General features: G+C 57.6%; 1 protein-coding gene across 1 annotated transcript; it reads left to right on the top strand.

The window, feature by feature from the left end:
• The first annotated feature begins 203 nt into the window (after positions 1-203).
• On the top strand, positions 204-8981 carry CA4 (carbonic anhydrase 4). Its single transcript, XM_027603205.1, has 8 exons — positions 204-462; positions 5031-5084; positions 5849-6004; positions 6634-6779; positions 6894-6992; positions 7261-7327; positions 7469-7635; positions 8668-8981. Exons 1-8 carry the CDS (start codon positions 405-407, stop codon positions 8860-8862), a joined length of 942 nt encoding a protein of 313 aa, XP_027459006.1. The 5' UTR covers positions 204-404; the 3' UTR covers positions 8863-8981.
• The last annotated feature ends 4666 nt before the right edge of the window (positions 8982-13647 follow it).

Consider the following 13647-nt stretch of genomic DNA (forward strand, 5'->3'; position numbering starts at 1 on the left):
TATCGATCAAGTACCTCGAGAGGTCACCACCACCCCCTTCCCAAACCAGAGACCAGGTGTGAGACGGGGGCGGGCCGCTCTTGGGTGTGCGGGGCAGGGCGCTGCCTCCGAGGCGAGAGGAGCGGAGCCGGCGGCGGGGGCGGGGTGGTGGCGGTGCGGGCACGAGGCACAAGGTGGCCCGGCAGGGGGTGGGAGCACAGGAGGGGAGCGGATTTCAGCGCAGGGACAGGACGCGAGGAGGGGAGGCTCCGCCAGGGGGAGGAGCCGCTACCCGCGTCCCTCTGTCGGGGCTCCCTCCCGTCGCGGCTCCGCTATAAAACCCGGGGCCGGCATGATCGCGGCACCCCCGGAGGCCTCCTCGGCACGCGACCCCCGGCTCGGCGGCGTCTCGGCTCCTGTGCGGGATGCGGCTGCTGCCCGCGCTCCTGGCCCTCGCCGCCGCCCGGCCCTTGGCCAGCGCAGGTGACAGCGCGGGCCCCCCTCCGGCCCCTGGGCGGGCGGCCCCTCGGCGCCCCCAGCCCCAGTGCGCGCGGGGCGCTGGGCGCGCGCCGGGCTCGGGGCTCGGGCTGCGGGGGCTACCGCCGCGGCCACGGGGCGGGACGGCTGGCGGGGCGGCCACGTGCGGCGGCGGAGCGCTGTGTGCACGCGTGTGCGCTGCTGCGGGGTTTTGCGGGTTCTGCGGGGCTTCGGGGCGCTCGGCCCGGCGAGCGTGCGAGTCAGTGATGTGGACGCTTCTCCGACCAGCCTCGACGCGCGCACGCCGTTCTCGCCCTTTCTGACGTTGCCCGCTTCTTTGGTCCTCAGCCTGTCCCCGGGTCGCTGTCCGTTCCGCCGGGGCTCAGTGCTGAGGGGCTGCTCCCCGCCCAGAGCGCGGGGGACCTGGCTTTTCCGCTTCGCACCCTGGGTTCCTTGTCACCCGAGGCTGCCGGGCCCCCTTCCCCTCCCCAGCCCCCAGCGCCCTAATGGGAGCCGGCGGCGGGGTGGGGGGTGGGGGGTGGAACACGAGGAGACCCGAGGCCCTGGCCGAGCCGGTCTTTCCGGCCAGGGTGATTTTCGTTTAAAGATTGATGTGGCCGAGCTCTTAATTATTCACCTAGGTGGGAGGTGGCAGGGGTTGTGTGTTAATATTTGATAAGGAGCTGAAAGCGCCTCCAACCCCACGGCTGGGCACAGGGATCCGGGGAGGCATCTTTTCTGCGGCCCCATAGGGGACCATCTCCTCTGCAGGAAGCCCTCATCCGCCAGTCCCCGGCTCAGCTTACCCCTCCGATGGTCCCCCGTTCGGGTCCAGCTGGCCAAACTTCCTCTCCAAAGCTAGATGCTCCTTTCTTGGAGTCGTGGAGTGAGGGGTGAAGGTGCCCTCGGCAGCAGAGAAGGCTTTTGCAGGAATGTGCCCTTTGCAGGAAAGATTTAGGGGTGTGTGTGTGTGTGTGTGTGTGTGTGTGTGTGTGTGTGTGTGTGGTAAGGGGATGAGGGGAATCTTGCAGAAACTACTGGCTTCTTCCTAGGAGAGGAGGAAGGAGGAAAGAGGAAAGCCAGGATGTGAAAAAATTTATATGTAACCATGGAGTGTGAAACCTACCTAAGGGGCTGGGCTCAGTAGAAAGAGAAAAGAGAAACACTTAGCAATTAATTCCGTTGCTTTGTAGCTGTGTGGCCCTGGGTAAGTCACTTCACCTCAGTTTTCTCACAATATAGAGATAGTAAGTCTGACTTCAGGTGTTTTAAGGATTCAGGTGAGCTAGTGGATGTAAGTGCTTAGTGAGGTACCTGAGTGGCGCATGGCAGACGCCCCCATGCGTGATGGCGTCATGGCTCTACCACTGGCCTGGGGCCAGCCAGCCAGGAATCTAGCTCAGCTGCCCCCTCCTACAAGCTGTGCTCCCCTTAAGCGTGGGGCTTTCTGACTGGAAACTGTCTCGGGACCTGTCTTCCTCTACCCATTTCATCCCCTGGGACACTTGAGGCTGCAGAGTGACCAGGATACACATCAGACGACCCAGAGCATCTGCTGCCATGGAGGGAGGAGGAGGGGAGAGGATCCTAGGTCTCTTTGGGGCCCCAGAACCCTGGCCGGGAGATGCTGAGACTTTGCCAGGACATACTAGGGTTTTGCTGAGCTGGTTTCCAGGGTTCCTTGTTCCCCACAGAGGGGGTGGGTAGAGTGAGCAAGGTCCATCAGAGAGAATTTCTTGAGTCAACTCTAAAGGAAGGTGTTGGGTGGGGGGGCAAGTCAAGGGTGGGGGGACAGTGGCTGGGTGATTGGTGATGGTTGCGAGGTCTATGAATGCATCCCTGGTCAGGGCGGGTCACCTAGGTAGAACCTGGAGCTTGGAGCCAGGATCTGTCTGTGGGGAGCCCCTCTCCTTCCCAGGCCCTCTGGAGATGGACTAAGGCAGCAGGCTTGTCATTATTTGCAAGGGCAGCCCTCTCATGAATGAATACAGGAACCTGAGCTGGTTTGTGACCCTGCCATCTCAGCCCATGGACACAGACCTGACCCCTGGCCTCATCAACACTGTTTTCCTGGTTCTTGCCTCCCGAAGAGGGTAGTTACAAGAGCATTCAGTCACACGGGTCGAAAGTCTCCACAATTAAGACAGTGGATCAGAGGTCACCATTACAAAACCAGGAGCCGTCGCCAGAGTCAGGGAAGAGCACATTCCCGAGAATGGCTCAGCCTGAACCAGATGGGCCCTGGGGAGGCTGAGAGAAGGGTCCGCTCTTCCTCAGGACTCTGGCTTCAGCAAGGCTTCCCCTGGAAGAGCTTCCACTGGGGCTTCCAGTCAACCTTGGAGGCCCCTTCTGCCTTCAGGACCTTTGAGAGGGGAGGACACAGGTGAATTACAACAAGGAGCCTTTCACGGTTACAAGTGAGCTCCATCCATCGTCTCCTCAGACCCTGACCACAGTCCTGGGCTGTTGGGTGGCAGTTCGTTCTGCCTGAGGTAGAATGGAAGGCTCGGGAAAGTTAATGACCTCTCCCGTAGAGATTAGGCAAGAGCGAGAGCCAGGACTGAGCCAGGACTGAGCCAGGTGAGCAGGCTCCAACTTCGCAGCTCTGACCACCTGCAGAGAGGGGCCTCTGCCCCTTGCAGAGTTGACACACATAGGGGTTCCTGGGATGCGGAAGTGCCCCTCGGTGGGGGGTGGGGGGCAGCGGATGGTGGGGAGGACCCTGCAGGAACTGGCAGATTCTGAAAGAGGTCGGACTGGCATGGCAGGCGGCAGGCGAAGCCCCGGACCCAGAGCTGGCAACCGCAAAGCCCTAGCTGGCTCTGAGGGCCCTGGAGTGAGAAGGTGCCCGTTTTCCGGGGATGCTCACTCTCCTGGCCTGGCGCCCCTCGTCCCCTCCCCTACTGAGAACCTGACCTCCTCCTGGCTCCTGCCCCACCCTGGCCTCATTCCAGAGACCTCAGCAGAGGTCGGGTGGATGGAGGCAGCCCCGAGAGAAGGGGGCGGAGGTGCTCAGAGGCCTCAGCTCAGGCTGAGTGGGAAGCTGTGCTTTTCTTGGGAATTTTCTCATCCCTGATTTCTTTCCAGCTCACTTCATTTCTATCCTCTCTGCCCAGCCCGGGCTTTGGCCATCTGCGCACTGATCTGAGGCCAGTGGGAGGGAGGCCAGGGAAAGTAAGGACTCACTGGGGACTTTACTATGCTTCTAGGCTGCCTGGACAACTCTACTGTCTCTCATTTCATCCTCCCACAGCCCAGTGAGGCGGATGCTCTTAGCTCCATTTGACAGATGAGAAAACTGAGGCTCAGGGAGATTAAGGTGACTTGCCCCAAAGTGGTCCAGCCAGAATTCCAGCTCTGGATCAAATGTTTTGTCCACCCTACTGCTGCAGCCTTTTTTTTTTTTTTTTTTTTTAATCAATAGACTATAATTATAGGGTGCCTGGGTGGCTCAGTTGGTTAAGCGACTGCCTTCGGCTCAGGTCATGATCCTGGAGTCCCGGGATCGAGTCCCACATCGGGCTCCCTGCTCAGCAGGGAGTCTGCTTCTCCCTCTGACCCTCTTCCCTCTCATGCTCTCTAGCTCTCATTCTCTCTCTCAAATAAATAAATAAAATCTTAAAAAAAAAAGACTGTAATTATAGAGAGTTTTAGGTTTAGAGAAAAACTGAGCAGAAAGCGCAGAAGGTTCCAAGGCACCCTGCCCTGGCAGTTTCCCCTGTTGGGTAATATCTTGCATTTAGTTAGTATGTTTGCAGTGCAGCCTCTTTTCAGGGATGCTGGCTCTACTGCCCTGAATCAGAGCTGGGATTAGAATCCGAATCTGCTCTCATGTCCCAGGATTTTGGGGTGGTGGGACAGGGGAAAAGCCTTGATTGCCTTCCCTGGTGGGCTGTGAGAGTTTAGTCCAGAATGGGTCTTAATCACACAAGAGCGTGTGTTCCAGGGAAGGGCTAGTCTAATCTCCATCATCCCAGATCAAGTCTGGGAAGGCAGCCAAGCTGAACTTGGCTCTATTGTCCCAGGAGGAGAGCCTGGGCCTAATTCCGTTCCTGCCCTCCCACCCCAAACCTCCCTTCCAGGTTTGGGGTGGGAGATACAAGGGAGGAAGAAGAGGCTGATAGCAACTGGAGGAGTGTCAAGGCCAGCCCCTGGGTAGCAGTGAGGGCCTCAGAGGACCTCCCAAGGCCCCTCAAGAGTGGCTGTTTAGCCTGAGGACCAGTGCCCTGGGCACGATGACCAGTTGATCAGCCATGGGTCACCTGGGGCCTGGCTGCTTCTACCACTTCTGTCCCCATCCCTATATTTTCTCAAGTCTCCTTCCTTTGGGCCTCTGTCCCAGACTCCAGGAATGCTCTACCCCAACCCAAGGGGGTCTCTGACTCCAGGGATATTCCTAGTCTCTGACCCAGTGTGTACACTAGACACACACAGACACAGACACACACACACACACACACACACACACACACACAGAGTGTTGCTTATATGCACACAGCTCAACTCTATTCCTAGATGCATGTGTGCGCAAATACACCGACACAGGCCTCACATCCTTCCTCTCTCTACTCCAGAGTCACACTGGTGCTACGAGATTCAAGCCAAGGCCTCCAACTATACTTGCTTGGGTGAGTACAGCAAGTCTTGGGGACGGGCTTTTCTGCGTGGTGGGGACTGCCCAAGTCAAAATGAAAACCCAGGGAGGGTGGGAAGGATAGGGTAATGATGGTCCCCCAGTCAGATATCAGTTCTTCAAACACACACACACACACACACAGTCCTGGTGTTCAGAGGACAGGGAAGGTAGAGTGACGCAAGTCTTCCCTGGCATCTCCCGTCATTGTCACTAAGAGGGGAAGTGTTCTAACAAACAAATCAGCAGTAGCATCAGATATAGAGACACATTTTACTTTGTTTTTTTTTTTTTAAGTAGGCTCCCTACTTGAACTCATAACCCTGACATCGAGAGTCACAAGCTCCACCAACTGAGCCAGCTGGGTGCCCTCTTATGACAAAATAGAGAGTTGGTTCTATTCCAGTGACACCTCTTCGGGTGGACCTGGGAGGTTGTCCTTAGCATTTTTTTTTCAACTGTTGATCCATTTCCCTGCAGTCTGTTCTCCTGCTGCCTACGCCCTGTTTCAGTGACTGAACAGTGTTGCCCCCTCCCCAAGCCCCAACCACCCGTGTTCAGGGAATCAGCATCCTCCAAGGGCTCCTTCCCCGCCTCCAAGCCCTCAGATAATGTTTACTGTTAGTCAGCTTGTCTTTTCCTAGGCCCCCTTCCAGGGGACTCCACTCAGGGCTTCCAAGCACTCCCTCCTTCCCCTCCTTGAACTTGAGGAGGTGCCATGTGCCCCTGACTCTCGGCCGACCCCTCCTCCCTGCTCAGGGCCTAGCCAGTGGGGTGAAGACTGCCAGAAGAACCGCCAGTCCCCCATCAACATTGTAACTACAAAGGCACAGGTAGACCCAGACCTGGGACACTTCTCCTTCTCTGGCTATGACAAGAAGCAAAAGTGGAAAGTCCAGAACAATGGGCATTCAGGTGGGTCCTGGGGAGGTGAAAGGGGGGACCTGGGCAGGCAGCGGCTAGGGGGCTCCTCCAGGTCCACCTTTGCTGCGGGGGGTTTGCAAAGCCCAGGGGTAGGGGAAACAGGACGGGCTTCGGAAGGGAAGGAGCACTTCACAGTATCTTCAGGACTTTCATCAGGGCGGTCTGGGTGGAGGAGGGGCAGCGTTCTAGGAAGAGGGAACGATAGGGCAAAGGCGCAGAGGTGTGAAGTGGCTTGGGGTGTTCAGAAAACCCTGTGTGGCGCCGTGGGCACGGAGGCAGAGAGCGGGGCTAGGACGGGCCAGAGTCAGGCCAGGAGCAGCTGAACTGGGCCCAGGCGCAGGTCACCCCGGGGCTGAGGGGGTTGGACATGGAGAAGGCCCCGGCATCAGGGAGGGGCTTGAAGCAGGGGAGGGACTGGGCTCAGGTGCATGTTTGGGGCAGCGCGTGGCCGGCGACAGGTCTGGGCTGTACCACCTGTCTGATCCCATCCTGTCCCTGCAGGGCTCAGGACTGTAGCCTGGGAAGGGGCGGGGGGCAGGAGAGAAGGTTCTGTGTGGGTGGGGCTGGGAGAGGCTAGGGGAGGTGGGTGCGAGGACTCGGCCCCCTCTTGTGCCCTGCAGTGATGGTGTTGCTGGAGGGCGAGGCTTCCATCACTGGAGGAGGACTGAGTGGCCAGTACCGGGCCACACAGCTGCACCTGCACTGGTCTGAGGTGCTGGATGGGGGCTCAGAGCACACCATCGATGGGGGTCGCTTTGCCATGGAGGTGAGGGCCCCTTTCCAGGGTGGTGCATGGCTGGGCTCTGGGTGGACCTGCCTTGGGCAAGAAGGGTGCTCCAGCCCCCTCACGGGTTCTCTCTCCATTCCCCTCCCACACCAGATGCACATAGTACATGAGAAAGTGAAGGGCACATCGAGGAACGAGAAAGAGGCCCAGGATGCCAAAGATGAGATTGCAGTGCTGGCCTTCCTGGTGGAGGTGGGACCCTCATCCCCCAGGGGCTGAGAAGCTGCTTCTTCGGATCCAGAGATCTGGGATTCCAGCAAGGCAGCAGGGGGTTGGGGGGCCCCCGACTTCCCCTCTGTTTCTCAGCAGCTTGTATACCCCCAGGTGGGGAGGCCAGTGCCTCTCAGGGCCCCAGTCCCAGAAGCGGCCTGCCCTCCCCACCCCAGACCAGGAGAATGGACTGGTCGTCAGCACTGGCTCTCCACAAGTCCCTCTCAAGCCCCCTTCCCTTCTGTTCCAGGTCGGATCTGAGAAGAATGATGGCTTCCAGCCCCTGGTGGAGGCGCTGTCTTCTGTCCCTAGACCCAGTGAGTGGCTGGGGGGGAGGGGAGGGAAGGAGACTTCTTCCTACAGAGGAAGGGCCAGGGTGATGCGGTGGCCGGGGCTCTCAGGGATCCCTTGCTTCCCCCGCCAATCGACGGTATCCTCTGTACCTACCCCCACCCCAGAGATGAACACCATGATGAAAGAGAGCATCAGCCTGTTCGACTTGCTCCCCAAGAAGGAGAAACTGAGGCATTACTACCGCTACCTGGGCTCACTCACCACTCCAGGCTGCCAAGAAATGGTTGTCTGGACGGTGTTCCAGGAGCACATTCAGCTCCACAGGGATCAGGTACATGGGGCCCCAGCCAAGGGTGCAGCCTCCCACCACCCAGTTCCCCAGAAACCATCCCTCTGGATCCTCACGGAGGCCCCCTGGGCTGGGGTGGGGATGGGGCACCCCAGGGAGCTGAGGTCCTGTTGGTTGAATCCATAGACCCTCCCTGGGGCAGACAAGAAAGTTCTCGCCTATCCCGTCCCTGGCTTGAGGGCTGTGGGGGAGGCTGTGGCAGAAGCAGTCAGGAAAGGCCTCCGTGCTGCCCCCTGCAGGTAGATGGGAGTTGTCCAGCTGAGGGCAGGGAGCTGGTGTCCTGGACCGGGAGGAGGTGTCAGCAACGGGGAGGGCCCGGGGCTGGCCAGGAGCAGCTGAGAGAGGGGCCGTGCAGCCACAGGAGAACAGTCCATTCATTCAACAAGGGTACTCGAGGCCTTACAACACACTAGGCTCCAGGGATACAGCCGTGAACCCAAGAGCCCAAATCCCTGCTCCAGGGATACTTTCACGGCCGAACGGTGGCTCTCAAAGGGTGGTCCCTGGTCCAGTGGCATCAACATGCTAGACATTTCATTTCTCGGAACTCGCCGCCCCCTACCCCGTCCTACTGAATCAGAAACTCCGGGGGTGGGGCCTGGCAATGTGGGGCCCAACAAGCCCCCCACCCCTGCCCCGCCCCGCCGTGATGCTCATGCGCTCAAGTCTGAGAACCACTGTTCTATAGTAACAGTGATAATACAGCAGAGATCAGTGATTATGGGCCCTCAAAACCGTGAGCTGTGTGTCCACCTGGCTAAGGGAAGCTAGTGGGAACTAAGCCCCTACCAGTGCCAAGCATTCTACATCCCTTATTCTTTTCATCTGCACAAAAACCTGAGAGCTAGGAAAAAACAAAACAAAACAAAACAAAAAGAAACCTGAGAGCTAGAGATTCTGAGCCCCTTTACTAAAGAGGGCTCAGAGAGGCAAGGTGATTGGCCTGGGGTCACACAGCAGGGAGCACAGGTCTGCTCGCTCCTGGTTTCCTGCTGAGCCCGGTCCCTTCCACAGATCCTCACATTCTCCAAGAAGCTGTACTATGATAACGAACAGACACTGAGAATGACAGATAACGTCAGGCCCTTGCAGGACCAGGGGCAGCGCCTCGTGTTCAAGTCTCAGGCCCCGGGACAGCTGCTTCCCTTGCCCCTGCCCGCCCTGCTGGTCCCCATGCTCACCTGCCTGACGGCTGGCTTCCTCCGATGATCGCTCACTTCTGGACACTTGACCTCTGCTCTCAGCGTGTAGAGGCCTGGGGCCTCCATTCCTCAGGCTTCCTAGCTTGGATTTTGATGATAATTAAATGGATATATTTTTGGAGAAAACTCTCTCAGGTCTATTTTTAGCTTCTATCTATCCCTGTGACTATCCCTGCCCTGTTCCCCTCAATCCGCCGCCGTTCCAGGGGAAGGGCCTGAAGTCCTGGAGATTCCTTCTGAGCAGGGACCATGAGGCACCCCCTCCCACCTTTGTGAACTCCCTGTCTACACCCCACTTGGAAAAATGCAAAGACGGCTCTGAGTTCCAACACAGAGAAAGCCACAGAAGTTCCAATCCAGCCTCCTCACTGTGTAACGGAGGAAGCCGAAGCTCCGAACAGAGAGCAGGCTGGATGGAGGCCACATGGTGGGGCTCTGGTAGAGGTGCCTCAGCCCCCGGCCCAGCGCTGTCTCCTCTGTCCTCGGGCTGGAGAGTGCGGGTCGTGTGTGCGTGCAGCCTAGGCAAGGGAGGTGCCAGGGTGTTCATTTATTTGCCCAAATATTTCTTGAGCGTCTATGTTCTAGGCACTGGGGATATGGCAGGGAAGGCAGACGAAAAATGCCAGCCCTCCTGGAGTCACCAGTCTAGCTGGAGTCACTGTGAATCAAACAAACATCGTACAGGTATCAGAAGGCAGTAAGAGCTACAGAGAAGCAAAATTGGGAAGGGAAGGTGGTTAGGGAAGGTCTCAGCTGGAAGGGACATCGGGAAGACTTGAATGAGGCCAGGGAGGGGGGCCATCTGGGAGCCAGCAGGTGTTCCTGTGGGGAGGGAAGGGCGCCAGTCAGAGGAAGAGCAGGAAGGCCAGCAGGAGTGGGGTGAGGGAAGGAGAAAGCCCTCGAGAGAGAGCTGGAGGGCCGGGGAGTGGGGGAGGTAAAGGGGAAAAGGGAGAGGTTAAGTGTGTGGGGGGCAGGGAGGGCTTATAGGAGGATATTGTAAGGATGCTGGTTTTGATCCTGAGAGGCTAGAGCAGAGGGGCCTGATATACTCCGTTGGGGGGAAGCAGGGGCTGCAGGGGGGAGGGGGGAGGGGAGGCTTCAATGATCCAAGGTGAATCCGAGCGTCTTTGGACACTTTGTGAGACCAGGAGGAGGCAGGTATGGGGAGGAGGAGGGTCCAGAAAACTGAGGGAGAAGGAGATAAGGGGCCCAAGGACAGGTCCCAAGCCAGGCAAGCAGGGGTCGAGGGGCCCCAGGCTCTGGGATCTCATCATCCAGGGCAGGGCTGGATTGTGGAGCCTGAGCTCAGGGAAGGGGAGGAGAATGAGGGTTGCTGGGTGAAGAGGGGTCCCTGGGGGGGTGGTGCTCTAGCAGGTTCTACCATCTGCAGGTGGTGAACTTCCCCACAGGAAGATGTGCCAGCTAATCGGGCACTCAAGGGATCCCATTACCCAGTGCTAGAAGCCCCTCCACCCCCACCCCCTGCAAGCCCTTGGTCTCTGGAGGGGAGCTGGTTGGTGGAGGTGACCTCTACGCCTTCTGCTACCCTGACACTCAGGGCCCCTGACCGGCCCTTTTCCCCTCCAGAGCTTCCCCTCCCCTTTTCCCCTCCGTGACCAAGAATAAGCACCCTCCTCCCTTCGTGCGGGTGACCACGTAGCCGTGAGGGTGGTGGTATTGCCGTCACCATGGCAACAGCAGGCAGCCTGTGTCAGCAGTGGGTGTGTGGACACCAAACCTGTTCTCTTTGGTTCCTGGTGCAGCCCCTGGGGGATCTGAGAGTACCCCCTCCCACCCGAGGCTCAGGGCTCTCAGAAATCCCAACTGTGCCCCCCACCACTAAGCCCCACACCCACCTGTCCGGGCCCTCCAGGCGGCATTCAGTGAGTAACAGGGCAGCAGGACCCAGAAGCCCCAGCTCTCTCCAAGGGACTCGAGGAGCCCAGGGGGAAGGCACGTGACCCTCCCTCGTCCCCCTGACCCCACAGTAATAAACCTGGCCAGTGGGTGCCAGAATGGGCACAGCTTGTTCAGGTCCCAGGGCTGAAACGTCTTCCCTGAGTTGCGTCCACCCTCCCTCACGCCTACGGCCCAGTAAGTGCTGTCAGCACGTGATTCATAGCAAGGTCATTCCTGGCCAGTGGCTGCCGGAGCCATTCCTGGAATTGGCCCCCACACCCTGGAGGTTGAGCCTGACAGGCAATCCCTCTTGTGGGGTGTGTGGGTTCTAGAGAGTCTCCTCTTCTGAGTCAATTCAATCCTTCCGTGCTGCCCCACCACCCTGGGCAGACCCCTTTCTAGAGACCGAGCCTGGCTCCTGACACAACTCTGCCGGAGATGTTAGGGGGCTGCCAGGGGCCCCCTTATTCAGAAAGAGGGCCCAGACTACCCTCCCCACAGCCCTGCTTTCATTTACTTCTACTGCCCCTTGGTCACTGCCCTGGGCATACAGTGTGTACACACACGCTTGCACACACATTCACTGTGGCCGGCCAGGCCTGGGGAAGGCCCAGTGCCTGATAGTTTGGGTCACCACCCGACTTCTCTGGGGTTGCCGGCTCCCAGCAAAGACCATGAGACACATCCGTTGGATGCCCGCTGAGTGCCAGACATGGGCCTCACTACAATCCTGTAAGGGTGGTGTTCTTCCTCTGTTGCACAGACGAGATGCCAAGGCACAGAGAGAGGTTAAGGTGATGTGGGAAACAAAGGCAGAAGAAAAATCCTTCAGTTTCCTTACTACTTAACAGCGCAATGACAAATTCTTGAAACAGGCCTAGTGACATTCCTCTAGGGACTCAACTGCCTTGATTTTGACCCTTTGGTAAGGGGCAAAAAGCCATCCTAGCCCGACCCTCCAGGATCCTGGAGTCTACTTTTAAACATGCAGAAATTTCTCCGTAAGCTCCCTTTATCTCCACTCCCACCCCCAACCAAGATACATGTTAGGAATCCTCTTCTAAGCATACGGCCCACTGATACACATCTGAAGGGTCTCCTCACTGAGTTTTTACGAAACAGTAATAAATGCCCTTTTTCTAACAATAGTTAGCCCCCTCAGGATCCTGGAAACCTTGTTTCCAAAAGACCTGGGAAGTTGGTTCTGTCCCTAACCCCCTCCCAACTTGCAAGTGTATAACGGGCCACTCCTCAGGATCTCAGTGCAGCTCCTTCTGCCCCACGGGTCGTGTCCCTGGGCTTTAATAAAGCTACCTTTTTGCAGCAAAGACATCTCAAGAATTCTTGGCCGTTGGCTTTGAACCCTAACATCTTTCCAAGGGGACCTGTCAGAATTTGGGGTCACTTCTCTGTACCTCCTCAGCTCCCACTTTTGGCCTGTGGCTGTTCCCAGGGAGACATATCTTTGGACCAGGGGTAGGGTGGGGTCTGTAGCACCCTGTCCCACCCTGTCTCTGCTGGCTGCTCTGTATCCCCGATGGCCCCGATGGCCCATTTCTCTGGTCTCCCTCTGGCCCCTGTTTAGATTTGGCATCTGGGTGGGAGCCAGGGGCTAAAAATACTCCCCATGTGTTTAGATGATTCTTGGAAAATAAACTTCCCCCATCTTGGCTCTCGGTTTGCACACTTCCTGGTCCTGCTTCCTGTGGCTCTGATCTGACAGGGCAGGGTGGGGGTGGGGAGAGTAGAAGGGTCTATAGGGGCCCAGAGTCATGGATCTGAAGTGTGCATGTGAGCACAGGTATGCGGAAAGCCTGCTTTGACACCAGACTCTAGGGGTTGCCTATACAGAGGCCCCATTATGAATAGTGCCCCTGTATGGTATGACCCCGAGGCTCTGTGCTTCTGTGTGGGAAGAGGCAGGGCAGCTGGTGGCATGGGCGCAAGGCCTCCCTGCTCTGGGCCTGTTTTTCCGTCTACGAAATGGGCTAAGCTTGACCTTTCCATCGGACCGGGCCTCGCGGTCCTCTGGCTTCTGCCGGTGACCTTGAAAGGAGGGCCGGGCCCATCTCCGCGGGCAGGGCGCTGCTCCTGCAGCACCTCCACTTACACATCTAGCAGCTCTGTTTGTTTAACTGAGTAGGGACAAAGGCATTATCTCCTCTAGGGACTAAGGACATGTCCCTGGGCCCAGGCGGGCCTGGGGCGGGGCTTCCTTTGGTGGGGTGCTACAGGACAGACAAGTCACAAGCCAGTTCCTTCCTCTGAGCCCTAGCCCCGGCTGAAAATGGACACATGGAAGGCTCTTCACATTCCACGTGTCGGCTGCTACAAGGCCTGGGAGGCTAGGCAGAGGGCCAGGGGACAGGGGAGGGATAAAGGTACATTTTGATCTTCCAACAAGATTTAGTCTTTCAACAAATACTATTATTTCCTCCGTGCCAGGGACTGAGGATTTGGGTAGGAAAAAACCCAGTCTGTGCTCCTCCCCCAAGACTCCTGGCCAAAGGGCAGACACGAGCAGGGCACAATACTGCCAGCTCTACAAAATAGACGGAGCATGGACCTCAGAGCCACACAGACCTAGATTTGAGTCTTCTTCTACTGCTGTGAAAAGCAAACGAGGAGCCTTTGATAACTGACCTTCCTTGAGCTTCTGTTTTCCTCATCTGTAAAATGGGAATGATGATGGTATTTACTTCATAAGGTCACTGTCAGGATGAAACAAGATGCCTGGCCGAGAGGATGTATTCCATAATTTGTAGTTATCATTATGATTCTTTTTATTAGAAAGAGCACTGAAGTTTGGGCAGGACCTACAGATGAAGAGAAACTGGCCGCTTCCAGGGATGGGGATAGGAAAGAGTAGGTGGGGTCCAAATTCTGAGGAGTG

This window comes from Zalophus californianus, chromosome 16 (genome assembly GCF_009762305.2).
Source record: "Zalophus californianus isolate mZalCal1 chromosome 16, mZalCal1.pri.v2, whole genome shotgun sequence".
Classification (NCBI taxonomy): Eukaryota; Metazoa; Chordata; class Mammalia; order Carnivora; family Otariidae; genus Zalophus; species Zalophus californianus.

Excerpts from the sequence above, each read along its gene's own strand:
- CA4 (XM_027603205.1), top strand. The coding sequence starts at position 405 with ATGCGGCTGCTGCCCGCGCTCCTGGCCCTCGCCGCCGCCCGGCCCTTG. Across the intron at positions 6,005-6,633 it reads CCAGAACAATGGGCATTCAG|TGATGGTGTTGCTGGAGGGC; the intron begins GTGGGTCCTGGG and ends TGTGCCCTGCAG. Across the intron at positions 7,328-7,468 it reads GTCTTCTGTCCCTAGACCCA|AGATGAACACCATGATGAAA; the intron begins GTGAGTGGCTGG and ends CCCCCACCCCAG.